Source organism: Pteropus vampyrus, unplaced genomic scaffold (genome assembly GCF_000151845.1).
Source record: "Pteropus vampyrus isolate Shadow unplaced genomic scaffold, Pvam_2.0 Scaffold19, whole genome shotgun sequence".
Taxonomy (NCBI): domain Eukaryota; kingdom Metazoa; phylum Chordata; class Mammalia; order Chiroptera; family Pteropodidae; genus Pteropus; species Pteropus vampyrus.
In genome coordinates this window covers 7450684-7464058 of record NW_011888800.1, presented here as the reverse complement: position 1 = coordinate 7464058, position 13375 = coordinate 7450684, and the positions used below count along the sequence as shown (strand labels likewise).

The window sequence follows — 13375 nt, the reverse complement described above, 5'->3', positions numbered from 1 at the left end:
GCTGGGCTAAAGCCCTGGATCCCTCTACCAAGCCAACTAGGGAAGAGGCCTAAGTCAATTATGGATGTCTGACTAAACTGAGTTAGTTCCAAGAGGCTATCTGGGGACCAGCCTGGTCCTCTAGGGCAGTAGGGCTTAAAGTGTGACAGGTGAGGGTGGGCTTCCTGTGGGGAAAACAACAGCAAAGGGAGAACTCTGGAGAAGAGATGCGGGAGCCACTAAAACTGAGGGTTCTCTGCCCAGAGACTTCAACCTGCCTCTTTCTGACACATATCCCTCTCTACCCTACCCTCCCTGAGCTGTTTCATTTCCTTTCAGAAAACTTTGTTTTGGTTTGATATTTGCCTCTAGGCCTCTGGGAGAATTTTTCTGAGCTTTGTTTCTCTTGTTTCTAGGATACCTGAGCTACTCCTAGAGCAACAAGCTCAGTAGGAACAAGAGAGTAGGGGTGGGGGTGGGGTGAGGTTAGGATCACCAGATAAGAAGAGAAGAGAGGGAGGGAGCCTGTTTGGCTCACACAGACTTTGGTGGCTCCCAGATACCCCTGAGGTACATCAGGGAACTTTAGCACAAAGCAAAACTAAGACAACCAGAAAGAGGCCATTTGCAAAGAGAGAACTTCAAGTTTCGGGAAATCAAAAGGCTAGGGAGCAGATCGTGACACTCTGCCCAGGCCTGGCCCAAGACAAGCATACTAAGGAAATCTACCAGAGGTCACAGCAGGGAAGCTTCCATACAACACCTGGAAAGATAATGACTTGCAGGCACTTGAGCCAGGCTGGGACTTGTCCTTAGACAGAAGCACACACCCTTAGAGGCGCCAGGCCCTGGTCAGGTGCAAGTGAGGAAGAGAGAGAACAGGGCTCCATGACCCTGAGGGCAGGGACACAGGGCTCAGCAGGCCCTGAGCAGCAGTCCAGGCCCTTTCCAGCCAGTCCCAGCCCCACTTCCAACAAGAAGGAACCTGGCTTTCCCAGGCAGAGGCAGGCACGAGTGGAATTCCCCTGAGGCAAGCTGCACGGGTATCGAGCAACAGAAGTCATTCATCAACTTGCTTCTGGAGAGGGAGGAGGAAACCAGCTCAGTCTCTATAGGGTAAAGCCAGTGCAGATCCCACAGTGTCCCCACCAGATATCAAATGCCAGAGAGCCACTCAGGAGAGACACTGAGCCCTGAATTTAGGGGCAGAAGTCTCCCTAGCATACAGACTGAGATGTCCATAAATTGGGCTCTTGTCATTCAAATGGCAGATAGCCAGCTTAGGGAAAAAGCAGCTTTTAAAAATAAGCAGAAAGTCTACTGTTCCCCCATTTTAAAAGTAAGAGCTCTAAAGTCAGACTACTGGAGTTAGAATCACAATTCAGACACTAGCTGTGTGACCTTGAGCAAACTGTTTAACCTCTTTGAATATTAGTTTCTAAAATATGGGATGATAATAGTGTCAACCTCACAGGGCTGCTATGAGTATTAAATAATTCCCGTAAAATGCTTAACAAAGTGCCTGACACAGAACAAGTTCTCGATAAGGTAGCTTTTTTAATGCAAGATAAAACCTAAAAAATCGTACATCTGGTACAAAACCTGCACGAGTTGCTATGAAACTCACATGGGGAATTCAGCATTCCCAAGTTGAGGGTAGAAGAAGAGAGGCCTTTCCATTTTCACATTCCTGTGCCCAACAGCAAGGAACAGAGGCTGACAGAGAGAACCAGAAGTAGGAGGGGCCCCAAGCCTCCAAAAGAAACACTTCTACAAAAGCCTAAAGAAACAATGGTTGGAGGTTTCTCATCTGTAGGAGCAGAGGAGTGAAAAGGCACAAGAGAAAAAAAAAGAACACCAGCCCCAGAACCCCTTTTCTTCCATGGCACTGACATCTCTCAAGGTAACTAGAGTAGACAAATGCTCAGAGCAGCATTATTCATAATAGCTAAAAAGTGGAAATAACCCAAATGTTCATCAACAAATGAATAAATTAAATGTGGTATATCTATACAATGGAACAGTATTCAACACAAGAAGGAATGAAGTATTGATATCTGCTACGACATGTATGAACCTTGAAATCATTATGCTAAATTGACAAAAGCCAGTAGCAAAAGGCCAACTATTGTATGATTCCATTTATACGAAATATCCAGAATAGGCAAATCTATAGAGACAGAATATAGATTAATAGTTGTCTAAGGCTGAGCTCTAGGGCAGAAATGGAGAGTGACTGCTAATGGGTATGGGATTTCTTTTTAGGGTGATGAAAATGCTCTAAAATTGATTGTGATGATTGCACAACTCTGTGGATATGCTAAAAAAACACTGCAGTGTGCATTTTAAATGGGCAATTGTGTGGTATGTGAATTACATCTCGATAAAGCTGTTTTTAAAAATGACTAAAAGGTAGATATTAAAGATGTTTCTGGGAACTATATATAATATAGAGTGTCAATCTATATGTGTGAGAGTGGACGGCCAAAAAGGCAGAGCCTCTACCTGGCCCTGTATCTCCATTACAAAAATGGCACCAAAACATTAACCTGGATATATCTCCCAGAAGATACCAGAAAACCCTTGCCCACCCCAAATGGTTTAGCATGGCTACAAACCCCCATGCAATTAGACCTCTTCCAAGGCACTTACCCAGCTGGGTAGGCAACTAAACCAGATCGAGGGTCACAGGCAAGTCCTCTGCCTCCAGATACTGTTATTCCAAGCACCTTCTCCAAGGTCACCTGTTAGAGCAAGACAGAGAAGTGACATGTTATGGACAGAGTAGGGTTGGAAAGGAAGTGCTGATGATACTCAGGACCATCCTGCACTGCTGAGTACTTTCCTGATGCCCCTGTCTTCAGGAGAACAGGCTACTGAATTCTCCAGGTTATATTCTGGCCACAGGCCCCCTAATCATACAGGTTAAAGTCAGTGTGCATCATCAGCTTTAAGAGAGCTCAATTTGCTGGTATCATGGGAAAGAAAATCAAACGGTTAAAGCTCTGCTCATGGCCATAGAGGAAAAAGCACTCCCCCAATCCAGGAAGGCTCTATTTATAAGATAAAGCCCTAGATCCCCAGACTGGGCTTTTGGGTCGATAAGACCCAGGGGAGGTCACTGATATTCGTGCCTTGGCAGGCATGAAAGAAAAGCCACTCTGATCTACCAAGGGTCAGAAGAATGTTAGGTATCAATTAGGTGACTAATAATATCCCTGATCTTTGCATTCCATCACGTTCTTCCCCTCCATCAGAGAACACCATCCCCCACCCCGACACATATACCATATGTCTGCCAGTTCATACAGACTACAAGCCTAAGAGGCAGAAACATGGCTTAATTCTGTGTTTTGCAAAGCACAGATGCTCAGAGTACTTAATTATTACTATTAAGCCACAACTCCCACAGAGATGAAAGGGAAACATGTGTAAAGTGCTCAGAGATTCTGAGAGGACATGGCCACACAAGACATTCACCATCACTCTCATCATCACTATTGTTAACCCACATTGTCTGCAGCCCCCAGGGTGTACAGTGAACTAACTCCAAATTAGTTTACTGGTCTTTCTGCCAGATGATGCCATGTTAGATTCAGACTGCCCTGTAACCTCTTGCTTGTCACTCAACCTCACCTGCTGCTACATAAAGTCTTGCTTGTCATTCCAAGTCCAGTCTCCTCTAATATTGTCTGGACTCCCTGAACTGGCCTTCCTCAGGAATGCCCTTGGTCTTTGTTGGCTCAGAGAAAGGGGCTTCTGAATGCAGAAGGGCCATGTAACAAGCTAGACTATATTCTTCTAAGAGAGTACCAGAGGCCTCATGAGGGTCATATGAACCAGAAACACTTCATGGGCATTCATTATCTGTGGCAGGGTGGTCTATACTTAGTCCAGGCCAGTTTCCAGCAAGGGGAAGCCCAGAATCAATTAGGGTAGTTTTAGGATCACTCCTTCTCTCTTACTGTCCCAAATGGAGAATTTAAAGTGTTCCTAGAGGGCCTGTTTAAATTCTTATCTCCAAGGACCATTTTAGTTTGAATTAGGTTGGAAAGAAATGCCCTGTGGTTGCCAAAGACCAAAATAAATCTCCTGGGACATTATAGTTAAAAACTATTTCCCAGAAAGGTCCCCAAGAGTCTTCTATGCTTCTTGGGGATGTGGATCAGGAATTCTCAGTCTACTCACGGAGAGGCAGTTTAGTTCCAGGGTACCATACCAACTCATAGCCACCTGACAAGCACCAAACTTGCCAGTTACTCTTGGGCCTATCTGAGGCACTAGTATGGGATAAACAAACTTTAGACTATTCAATACATTCTCTTTTTAAATTTTTTAATTGTTTAATTATCAAGAGAAACTATTCCTTAGCCCAAATATTCATGTTTCATAGTTCAGGAACACAGGTCAGTGACAAACTTCCATGGAACTCAACCCAAAGAAATTCTTTACATTCTGAAATCATTTTATACTCAAAGATACCAGCTTTCTTCATCTCCTCAAAATCTTTCATAGAATCATTACTTCTGTAGAACTCCGTGTATGCCTTCTTTCTTAGTTCAGCCACGGCAATCATAGAAAGCTGCAACTTCCAGAGATACAACGATCACTTCGACAATATAAAATTGCAGACACTTAGCCAGAAGGCCACCTATAGGAGGTTTTGTCAAAGCACTGGAAGGCATGGTAGTTTTATTCTCCTTAAAACCAAGATCCTTCTTGATGGAGAAATGGACCCTCAATACATTCTTGATAATATACCCTAACTTATGCCTTCTTCACACTTTTTCTCGGCTTAACGACCCCCTGGCACCCAATCACCTTTCTGAAAGGCCTGAGTACCAGGCACTGGCAGAAAGCATAAAATAACCCTGGGGAAGTATGGGGGACACTTACTTCAGGGCACCATTCCCTATCCTGGCACTGTGCCTCTCTCTGGCTATCCCAGAGGAAGGGATGCTCGGGAATATTCCTGCTCTACCAACTGCCTACTGCAGAGAGAGAAAGGAGCCCGAAGCCACATTACCCACATAGATGGAGAGGTCACAAAATCAAGTGCAGTGAGCTAAGAGGCTGCTCAACTCCTATTCTCTTCCAGCTAATCTGATTTCTGAAAAATCCTTTAGATTCAAATTTGCATCAATCCCTCCCTTTGCTTCGGCTTTGGTCTCAAAGAATCAGACCAGTCTATTGGTTCTCATCTTTCCTTCCCTCTGACAGGAATTTGGGAGGTGTTTTGTGGGTTGATGATCCAGTTCCACAGAGAATTCTGAAACTAGCTTGGACTTTTCAATAGTAGTCTAAAGGAGGAAGGAGACATGAGTTACTCAGACGTTAAGACCAGTGTTTATCAAACGTTTCTGACCATGACCCACAATAAGAGACACAGTTTATATTGACCCAGTATACAACACACATGTACGTGTATGCATACACATAAAACTGAAATAAAAGTTTTACAAAACAAAACTTACTCTTATTGCATGTAGCACTATATGTAATTAGTAATATAATACTCTATTTTCTATTGTATTCTAATTCATTAAAAAATAATTCTGGTCATGACCCACTCTATTGATTTCATGACCTATGAAACAGCTGAAGCTACAGTTTGAGAAACCCTGCTACAGGCCATCTTTTTCTGCTGGGCCTGGGTTTCAGGCTCTGATCTCTGGCACCTTTGTGTTCCCCAGTTACTTTCCTCCTAGGGCTCTCAGCAGTGTGCAGACATCCGGGCTAGGGAACCCCATGGGCAGGAGTTTATCTAGGCTCAAAATTTGGCTTATTTTCAAAGGATTTATGTTTTTTGGCTTTTTCTGGCTTTCTGAGCAGCTAACCAAAGGGGAAAAAAAGGCAGTTTCCTTTGGCTCTGTGGAGGGGGAAGAGGAGGGGTAAAACATTCAGGGGCATCAGCTGGTTTTTATTTTATGTTCTAACTCAAACCAGCTTCCTGTTTGCTGGGAGGTTTTGGGCTGAGCTCCACTTTGAAAGGATCTGAGAGTTTAGAGCTCCTGCAAGGCCTCCAACATCCAGGCTTATTTTGCAAGACTCTGGCATGATGGACTTTTTAAACTGACTCTCTCCCTCTCATAACCTTCTTCATATCCTCTCTTTCCCAAATCACAGTATGGTTTCCATCTACCCTATAAAATGGAGACAAACCTGGACCCTCCCTACAAACACACCACAGGCTAAATGCACCCAGGTTCCAGCAGTTGTGTGCTGGAGCCTATTTATACTGGCTCATAAATGCTAATTGTGCACATCTTTTCCCACCTCCACATTCGGTGACAGCACAGTGGTAGTTTGAAATCACCACTGTGGGACTACTTACACCATGGAAATCAGCAAACACTACAAATCAGGGTCTTTTTTTTTTCACCCTCTGAGAGCCTATAAACATTTACCAAGACACCACGAGTTAAAGCCACTATTATCTCTCATTTGGACTGTAGCTGTAAATGTTTGGGGTAGGTGTTTTGTGTTCACTCTGCTTCCGGCCTTGCCCCCTAGAGTCTTTTCCCAACGGGACAGGCCACAGTGATTCTTTTAAAATATACATGAGATCAATAATTACTCTGCTTAAAACCCTCCAATGGCTTCCCATCCCTGTTCAAATCCAAATACTTTACCCCTGTTTATAAGGCCCTAAATCACCTGGCCTCTGGCTACCTCTCTTACATCATTTCCTATACCCTCCCTCTTCCTCTCCCCTAACCACCCTGGCTGCCTTAAGCACCTGGAGCAGATTGTAGCCTCAGGTCCTCAGCATATGCTATTCCTTGGACTAAAATGCTCTTACCTCAGCTATTCACATAGCTAATTCGCTCAAGTCTTTGTGCAAAGGTCTCCTCCACAGAGAAGGCTTTCTAGACTACTTTTCTGCTTTCACTCTATACCCAAGTCATCCTGCTTTATTTTTCTTCATAGCACTTAAAGTCAGGTAGTGACCTGACATTGATTATATCTCTGTCCACATACTGATTGTCTGCCTTCTCCATCAGCATACAACCTCCTTGAGGGCAAGACCTAAATTGCTATCCCTCACTGATATACCCCTAGTGCTTTAAACAGTGCCAGGCACACAATGGGCAATGATAAAAATGTCTGATGAATAAATGAATGCACCACAGAGGCTTCAGAAACAGTGAAAAAGCAGACATGAGAAGCCCAGGAAAACTGGGGTATTTCAGGCCAGTAGAGCTGCTCTCTACAAAGTACTTAAAACTTGTGACAGAAAGACCACATCCAGACAAAGGTCAAGCACAAACGGAGCTTAATGGTACAGGTAACATTTTGTTTCTTAAGTTGATGATGGACACACAATTGTTCAATCTAATATTTCACATGTCTTTATGGTATGTATTAAATATTACACAGTAAATGTTAAAAAGAGAGAAAAACTTTGGTCCAGGATGTGGTGTGGGGCTCAGTATCTCATGAGCAACATCCTCCTATAAATCACATCTCTGACTTGTCTCTCTATCCTCAAGCCATTTCATTGACATTCACTGATTCAGCAATGTGAGGGAAAACGGTATCAAGAACTCAAAAAATATGTGTTTTTATTTGATTTAAGTTTCTCATTTAAGTGCTCATAAAGCTGCACATTTTTATGATGCTCTAACATGCCACTCCCAGTGAAAGCTCTCAAGAACCACTGGATACACAATCCTTCTCCTGACTGCTAAGCATGGCAGCAGGCGATGAGATGGGGCAGCCTCAGCCCAGATCCCTGAGTAACTCTGATGAACAGAGCCCCTGTGCTGACTCACACAATATAAGCATGAACAAGAAATAAAGTAGCCGTAAAGTCTGAGAGATGTCCAGGTGATCTGTTACCACAGCATGACCTAGCCCAGCAATTTTCACCCTTTTTGGTCTCTTACACTCTGGCTTCTTTCTTCTCTTGGTACACTCTTAGAAGTTATCAAGGACCCCGAAGAGCTTTTGTTTATACAGGTTACATTTATCAATATTTACTATACTAGAAATTACAATGGAAATACTTAAATATATTTGTTAATTCACTTAAAAATAGCAATAAATTCACTACATGTTAACAGAACACTTTTACACTTCTATTGAAAAATAACTGTTTTCCAAAACAAAAAAAAAATTTTAGTGAGAAGAGTGGCACTGTTTAATATTTTAGATAATATCGTATCTGCATCTGTATTCAATCTGTTGTGATATTATTCTAGTTGAAGATAAAGAAAATGTGGCCTCGTTTGGATATGTAAGTGGAAAAGGGGTGATCTCATACATCCCCTGAAAGGGTTTTGGGAATGCCAGGGGTTCTCAGGCTACACTTTGAGAACCAATAACCTAGCCCCTCCTGAATACTACAGCATCTTTCCACATAAGGAAGCAAGCCCACTAGTGTGAGAGTTCTGGCCTCAAGCATCATTTGAAAAAACTGAGGCAGGGAAGAGGCCCTCTGAGAAAATAGCTGTCCTCAAAGCCTGGGATAAGGCCCAAAATTCTGACAAGAACTTCAGGTCCAAACCCTCATGATCTAAATGCCAATGAAACATAGCCCAAAAGACACACTAGTCCAGGTATCTGATTATGGCCAGTGACTCTGGACACACTGCTACAGGCAGCTAGCATCCATAGTTCTAAGAACATTGCTTCATGTACAAGTGAACTGAGAACACTCACTCTATACACTACGTGATCTCCACATCTGAAATACAGCCTAAAAGCAGGAAGAATAGTCGAGTTGTGGCTCAGCCTTTGCTTTGGCAGGTGGAGAGTGCTGAGATGGAAGAAAGCCTATACCAACCTGAAAGAAGGTGTCATCTTTCCCTAGAAGCAAGGCTGTAGGAGAGCAGAATTACTACAGGTATACTGTAAAGGAAGGTCTAAATACCCACCACTCCCAGCATGCACTAGGCAGGGCAGTATTATATCCTCTTGAAAGAAAGAAGGCAAAATCATCCCTCACTATAATGAGAAAAAAGGATAACTTCATAATGGCCGATTCCCAAGAGAGAAAGAAAGAGTAAAGCCAACTGTTTAAGTGCTCTTCTGGCTCTCATTAAAGGAGATGGAAAAAACAGGTGGTGCAGAGGTGATAGATAGGATGACTCATTCATACTACAAGGAGCAACATTTTCCAACATGAAGATTGCAGCCTATTAATGGGACTTGAAATTGATTTAGTGGGTAATGAATAAATTTAACAAAAATAGATATCATGGCACGTAATAAGGGTATTGATCATGAAACTTTTGTTTCAGGGGTGTGTGTGTGTGTGTGTGTGTGTGTGTGTACTGGGACATAATGTAAAATGTTATTTCTTAAAAAAAAGTTTGAAAGCCACTGGGAGGCTATGGGAGGTTCTAAGGTGAGGAATACACAGACACTACTCTCTACACTCAAAATCCATTTGGAAAGATGAATAATATATTACAAAGCAATCCAGTATGTGACAAGGGTCATGAGAAAGATAAAAAGTACTCAAAGAGGAGGAAGAGAGATGACTTCCGCACAGGATCAGGAAAGGGAAACAACAAAGTTTTCTTGGAAGACGAGATGGCATCTGGCCTGGGCCTCGCAGTGAGGATAGGATTTTGACAGGTGGACATACAGAGAGAAGGAATTCTCAGTAGGAGCTGCATGACCAAAAGTCTGGCAGAATAAAAGAGCAAGTGAGCAATGGTGAAAGCAAAGACTGTGTAGGAGATTAAGTCAGGAGAAGTAGGCTGCAACCAGACCAGAAAGGTCTTGAATGTCAAACTAAGTGGAGGTCATCTGTAGGCCTGGGAAGCCATTAAAGGGTTTTGAACCAGAGCCACAATCAAAGCTATGTTTTGATGATGACATATATAAGACATACAAGACAGGCAAAGACCCCAATTAGGAGGCTGTTACAACAGTTCAGGTGAGAAGTAATGAGGATCTACACCAGCATGAAGACAGTGGGAGTAGAAAAGAAATGATGGATTCAAAAGTGACAAAGCAAAGAGAAATGACAAGACTGGGCACAGTACAGCTCTGGAGGAAAAAGGCAGAAAACTCAAATTTTGAATCTCAGAGATAGACAATAAGATAATACCATAAAAAGAAATGGTGCCATGATCAGAAAGAGGACCTAGGTCTGGATATAGAAGGAAGGATGGAAGCCAATGAATGAAGTCTGTTTTAGAAATGTTAAATCTAAGGTGCTTCAGAGATATTTAGTAGGAAACACAGAACATTTAATTTAGCAACATAAACAAGGAATTAATACTTGGGCGAGAGGTAAGGACTAGAAATAGATATCTGAGGATTATTTACATGGATGTGAAAACCACCACTGAAAGTATAATGAGACAGGAGAAGACGGAGGGAAGGGAGAGAGAGGCTGAAGACAGAACTGTAGGGAATATCTATTTTTAGAGTATAGAGAAGATGAGGTGCCAGGCAGTTAGAAAGGGAGGAGGAGAACTAGGAAGCCAGTGAAGGGTAGAGTTCCCAGAAGGGATGGGTAGTTGCAGTAAGTGCTAAAAAGTGAAATAGACAAGGACTCTCCAGAGTCCAGAGCCATCTGCAAAATAGGTGGCCCAGCAGTCCCAAACCCCTAAAACAAGATCCCAGAGACCATGGGCAGGGCCTTCTAAGCTCTTCTGGTCTCTCGCTCTCTTTAGTCCCTAGAACTGATCAGTCCACAAGCTAGAAGATAGGCACAAGCCAATGAAAGATCCAGTTTGTAGAGCCAAGACAATGGCATTGCTAAAGAAGATCTGACTTGGGCCTGTGGCATAAATGGTTTAGATCTGCTCTTCCTTTCTTAGTGTGAGGGGCCACTACAGGGAGTCTGCAATAGCAAGGGAGCAGCTGCTCCCTTGAGAGAGAGAACTAAGAGACCAGAGCCACAAAAGGCCAGGGTCATTTAGGATTTAGCTGACCTCAAACTGGTAAAGGAAACCCCAGCAACTGGGAGGAAGCCGATCTCTGTTTTTGTTGCCATGTTTTGTTGCCACCAGTTTTCCTTCCCCTTCTCCCTTTCTCCATTTCTCAATCCCACTCAATGCAAGTTATAAATACCTGAGTCATTCCAGCCAAACCATGGGCTTGCTATTTCTATAAACAAGCATATCACAAACCTGTCCAAGGCAGAGCACTCTCCGCCTTTCCCTCCCTTCCTACAGATTAAGAATAACTATCCTTTCTTGCCCACACACTATACTCTAATCTCACAAAGCAAATTCTCCACCAGATTCTGAGAATTGACACTTACACAAAAGCCACAGAAGCCCAAAGCCAGCAGGTTTTTTGCACAGACTTAGCCAGCTGGGCAGAGACCCAGTGACTGGCCTGAAGAGGGGTGCGGAGGAGGTGGCTATCATGCCCAAGCTCATTCACTCCTGCTCTTTCAGACTCCAAAGTGCCATCTGGTCAGAGGCAGGAAGAGATACAATGGACACTCCAAGACTGAAGAACAGACCTTGCCTCTCTGCTCTGCTCCTGGTCTCAATCCCATCTGGCTGACTTACAGTTCTACTGTCTTGAAGGCTCCCAGAAACAAGTAACTTCCAGTATGACAGAACAACCAGGCTCCCTTAGAGTTCAGAATTAGTTGGAATTGAGCCAATTCTCTGGTGCTGAGATTAAAATAGCCTCAGCTTCTAAGGAAGGTAAATCTGCCACTGCCCAGGAGGTGACCTTAGAGATCCTCTAGCCATAAGCCCCTGGAAACTAGAGAACAAATGTTCCCAATCCTGGCCTATCAACAGAACTACTCAGAGAACTTAACAATTTTTTCTCAGATATCAGTCCCATCCTATCCCATCCGGGCCTCAAAAGATTCTCAATCAACAGATATGAAGTGGAGTTCAAGAATCTGTATATTAAAGCTCTCCAGGTGGTTCTCATGATTAATCAGGTGGGGAACTATTAAATTAATGCAGTTTCCTTTTTGTTTCCAAATTTAAGCGATTCTTGGGACTAAGGAGAAAACAATGTTCCTAGTATTCTTACAAGAATACCCAGATCTATATATAAGGTAAAGGGTCTTAGGCAGAGAGAAGAGCTACAGCTATAACAGCTACCATTTACTGAATGTGTATGTACTCTCTGCCAAGAACTGTGCTAAGCACTTTACAAGATTATCTCATTGAATACTCTTGACAACTTTATGAAAGACTAGTATTATCTCCATTTTACAGATGAAGGAGTCAGATAAGTAGGGAGTGGAAGAACCAGGATTTAGACCCGGCTCTGTCTGCTTCCAGAAACCATGGCTACCTGAGGAGGGAGTTCAGTTCAGGTTCTGTAAAACCAACAAAATGTTGCAGTTTCTTGAAAGAGCACATGGGAAAGTCACCGTGCCCTTATGGAAGCAATAGAGACAGATCTGAGAACCAAGGTAGAAAGTGGAGGGCACGAGATGAAGTAGAGGGCCAAGAGAGTCCTCTCCTGGTAGCTTTAATGTTTTTTAAAACGTTAGCAGGCCTTATCAGTAGGTAATATGGGTCTGAAAAATGGTTGACCTCTCTTCAATGAGATGACTACAGAGAAAGAGGAATGGAGTGTCTTCCAATACCAGAGTATCCCACATGGTCAGAGCTTGCCCATGTCCAGCCAGTGCTAGAACCAGTCAACATGAACAGCTGACACCATTTACAAGGCAACTGACATTACAGTGTCAGAAGCCGGAGAATCTGAATTTCTACGCAGATGGAGGGCATCGGACCTCAGACCAGAAGGGAAGGGAATAAGGGGGGCCTCCAGTTAAAGCAATCAACGATAATACAACCATCGGAATGTGTTCAAGTCTAAAGAACAGCTTTAACAACGCAGTGCCTTGTACAGAGAAGGCACTTCTACCCTCCCTTTCTCTCCAGTTATCTGCAGGGCAAGGATAGGAGATACCTCAATTTAAGCAACCAGAATAAGGGGAAAATTTTTCTTACTCTCTACAGCAAGACCAGAACCACAAACAAAGCCATATGAGCTAAAAGTCTGATCATTAAAAAGGGTCTAATTCCTCCTTAATCACCAATTCAACATGTCTGAGTTTTCTCAATCTCTTGGTTTACAAATTTTGTAACCAGGGAGAATACTAATTGTTCCTTATCTGGACAAAGAGTGTAAAGTCAGTGTGTGCTCTGAGACAAAAAGAGGAGTAGGGAGGATTCTTGGTGCCCCTGAAATCATGTGAATTCTTATAGCAGCATTTAATTTGCATCATTCACATGGCATGTGATACTTAGTACTTTGAACAGAAGTTCTTTAAGGATCTGTCTTATCTCTCTTACTAGTCTATAATCTCTCCTGGAAGGCAGAGACCATGTCTCATACAACTCTATGCATATAGCACATGGCACAGTGTTTAATAGATATTTACTGAATCCATTTTTAAAATATTAAAACTATTTGTGAATTTTTAGTTCATCTTAATTAGTAA

General features: G+C 42.9%; 1 protein-coding gene across 1 annotated transcript in view; it reads right to left on the bottom strand.

The window, feature by feature from the left end:
• Positions 1-13375, bottom strand: part of MAPKBP1 (mitogen-activated protein kinase binding protein 1) — a 50528-nt gene that overhangs the window by 23689 nt on the left and 13464 nt on the right. Inside the window, exon 3 of the mRNA XM_011354963.2 lies at positions 2632-2723. Within this exon, the coding sequence (XP_011353265.1) occupies positions 2632-2723 (92 nt within the window). The remainder of the gene's footprint in view (positions 1-2631; positions 2724-13375) is intronic.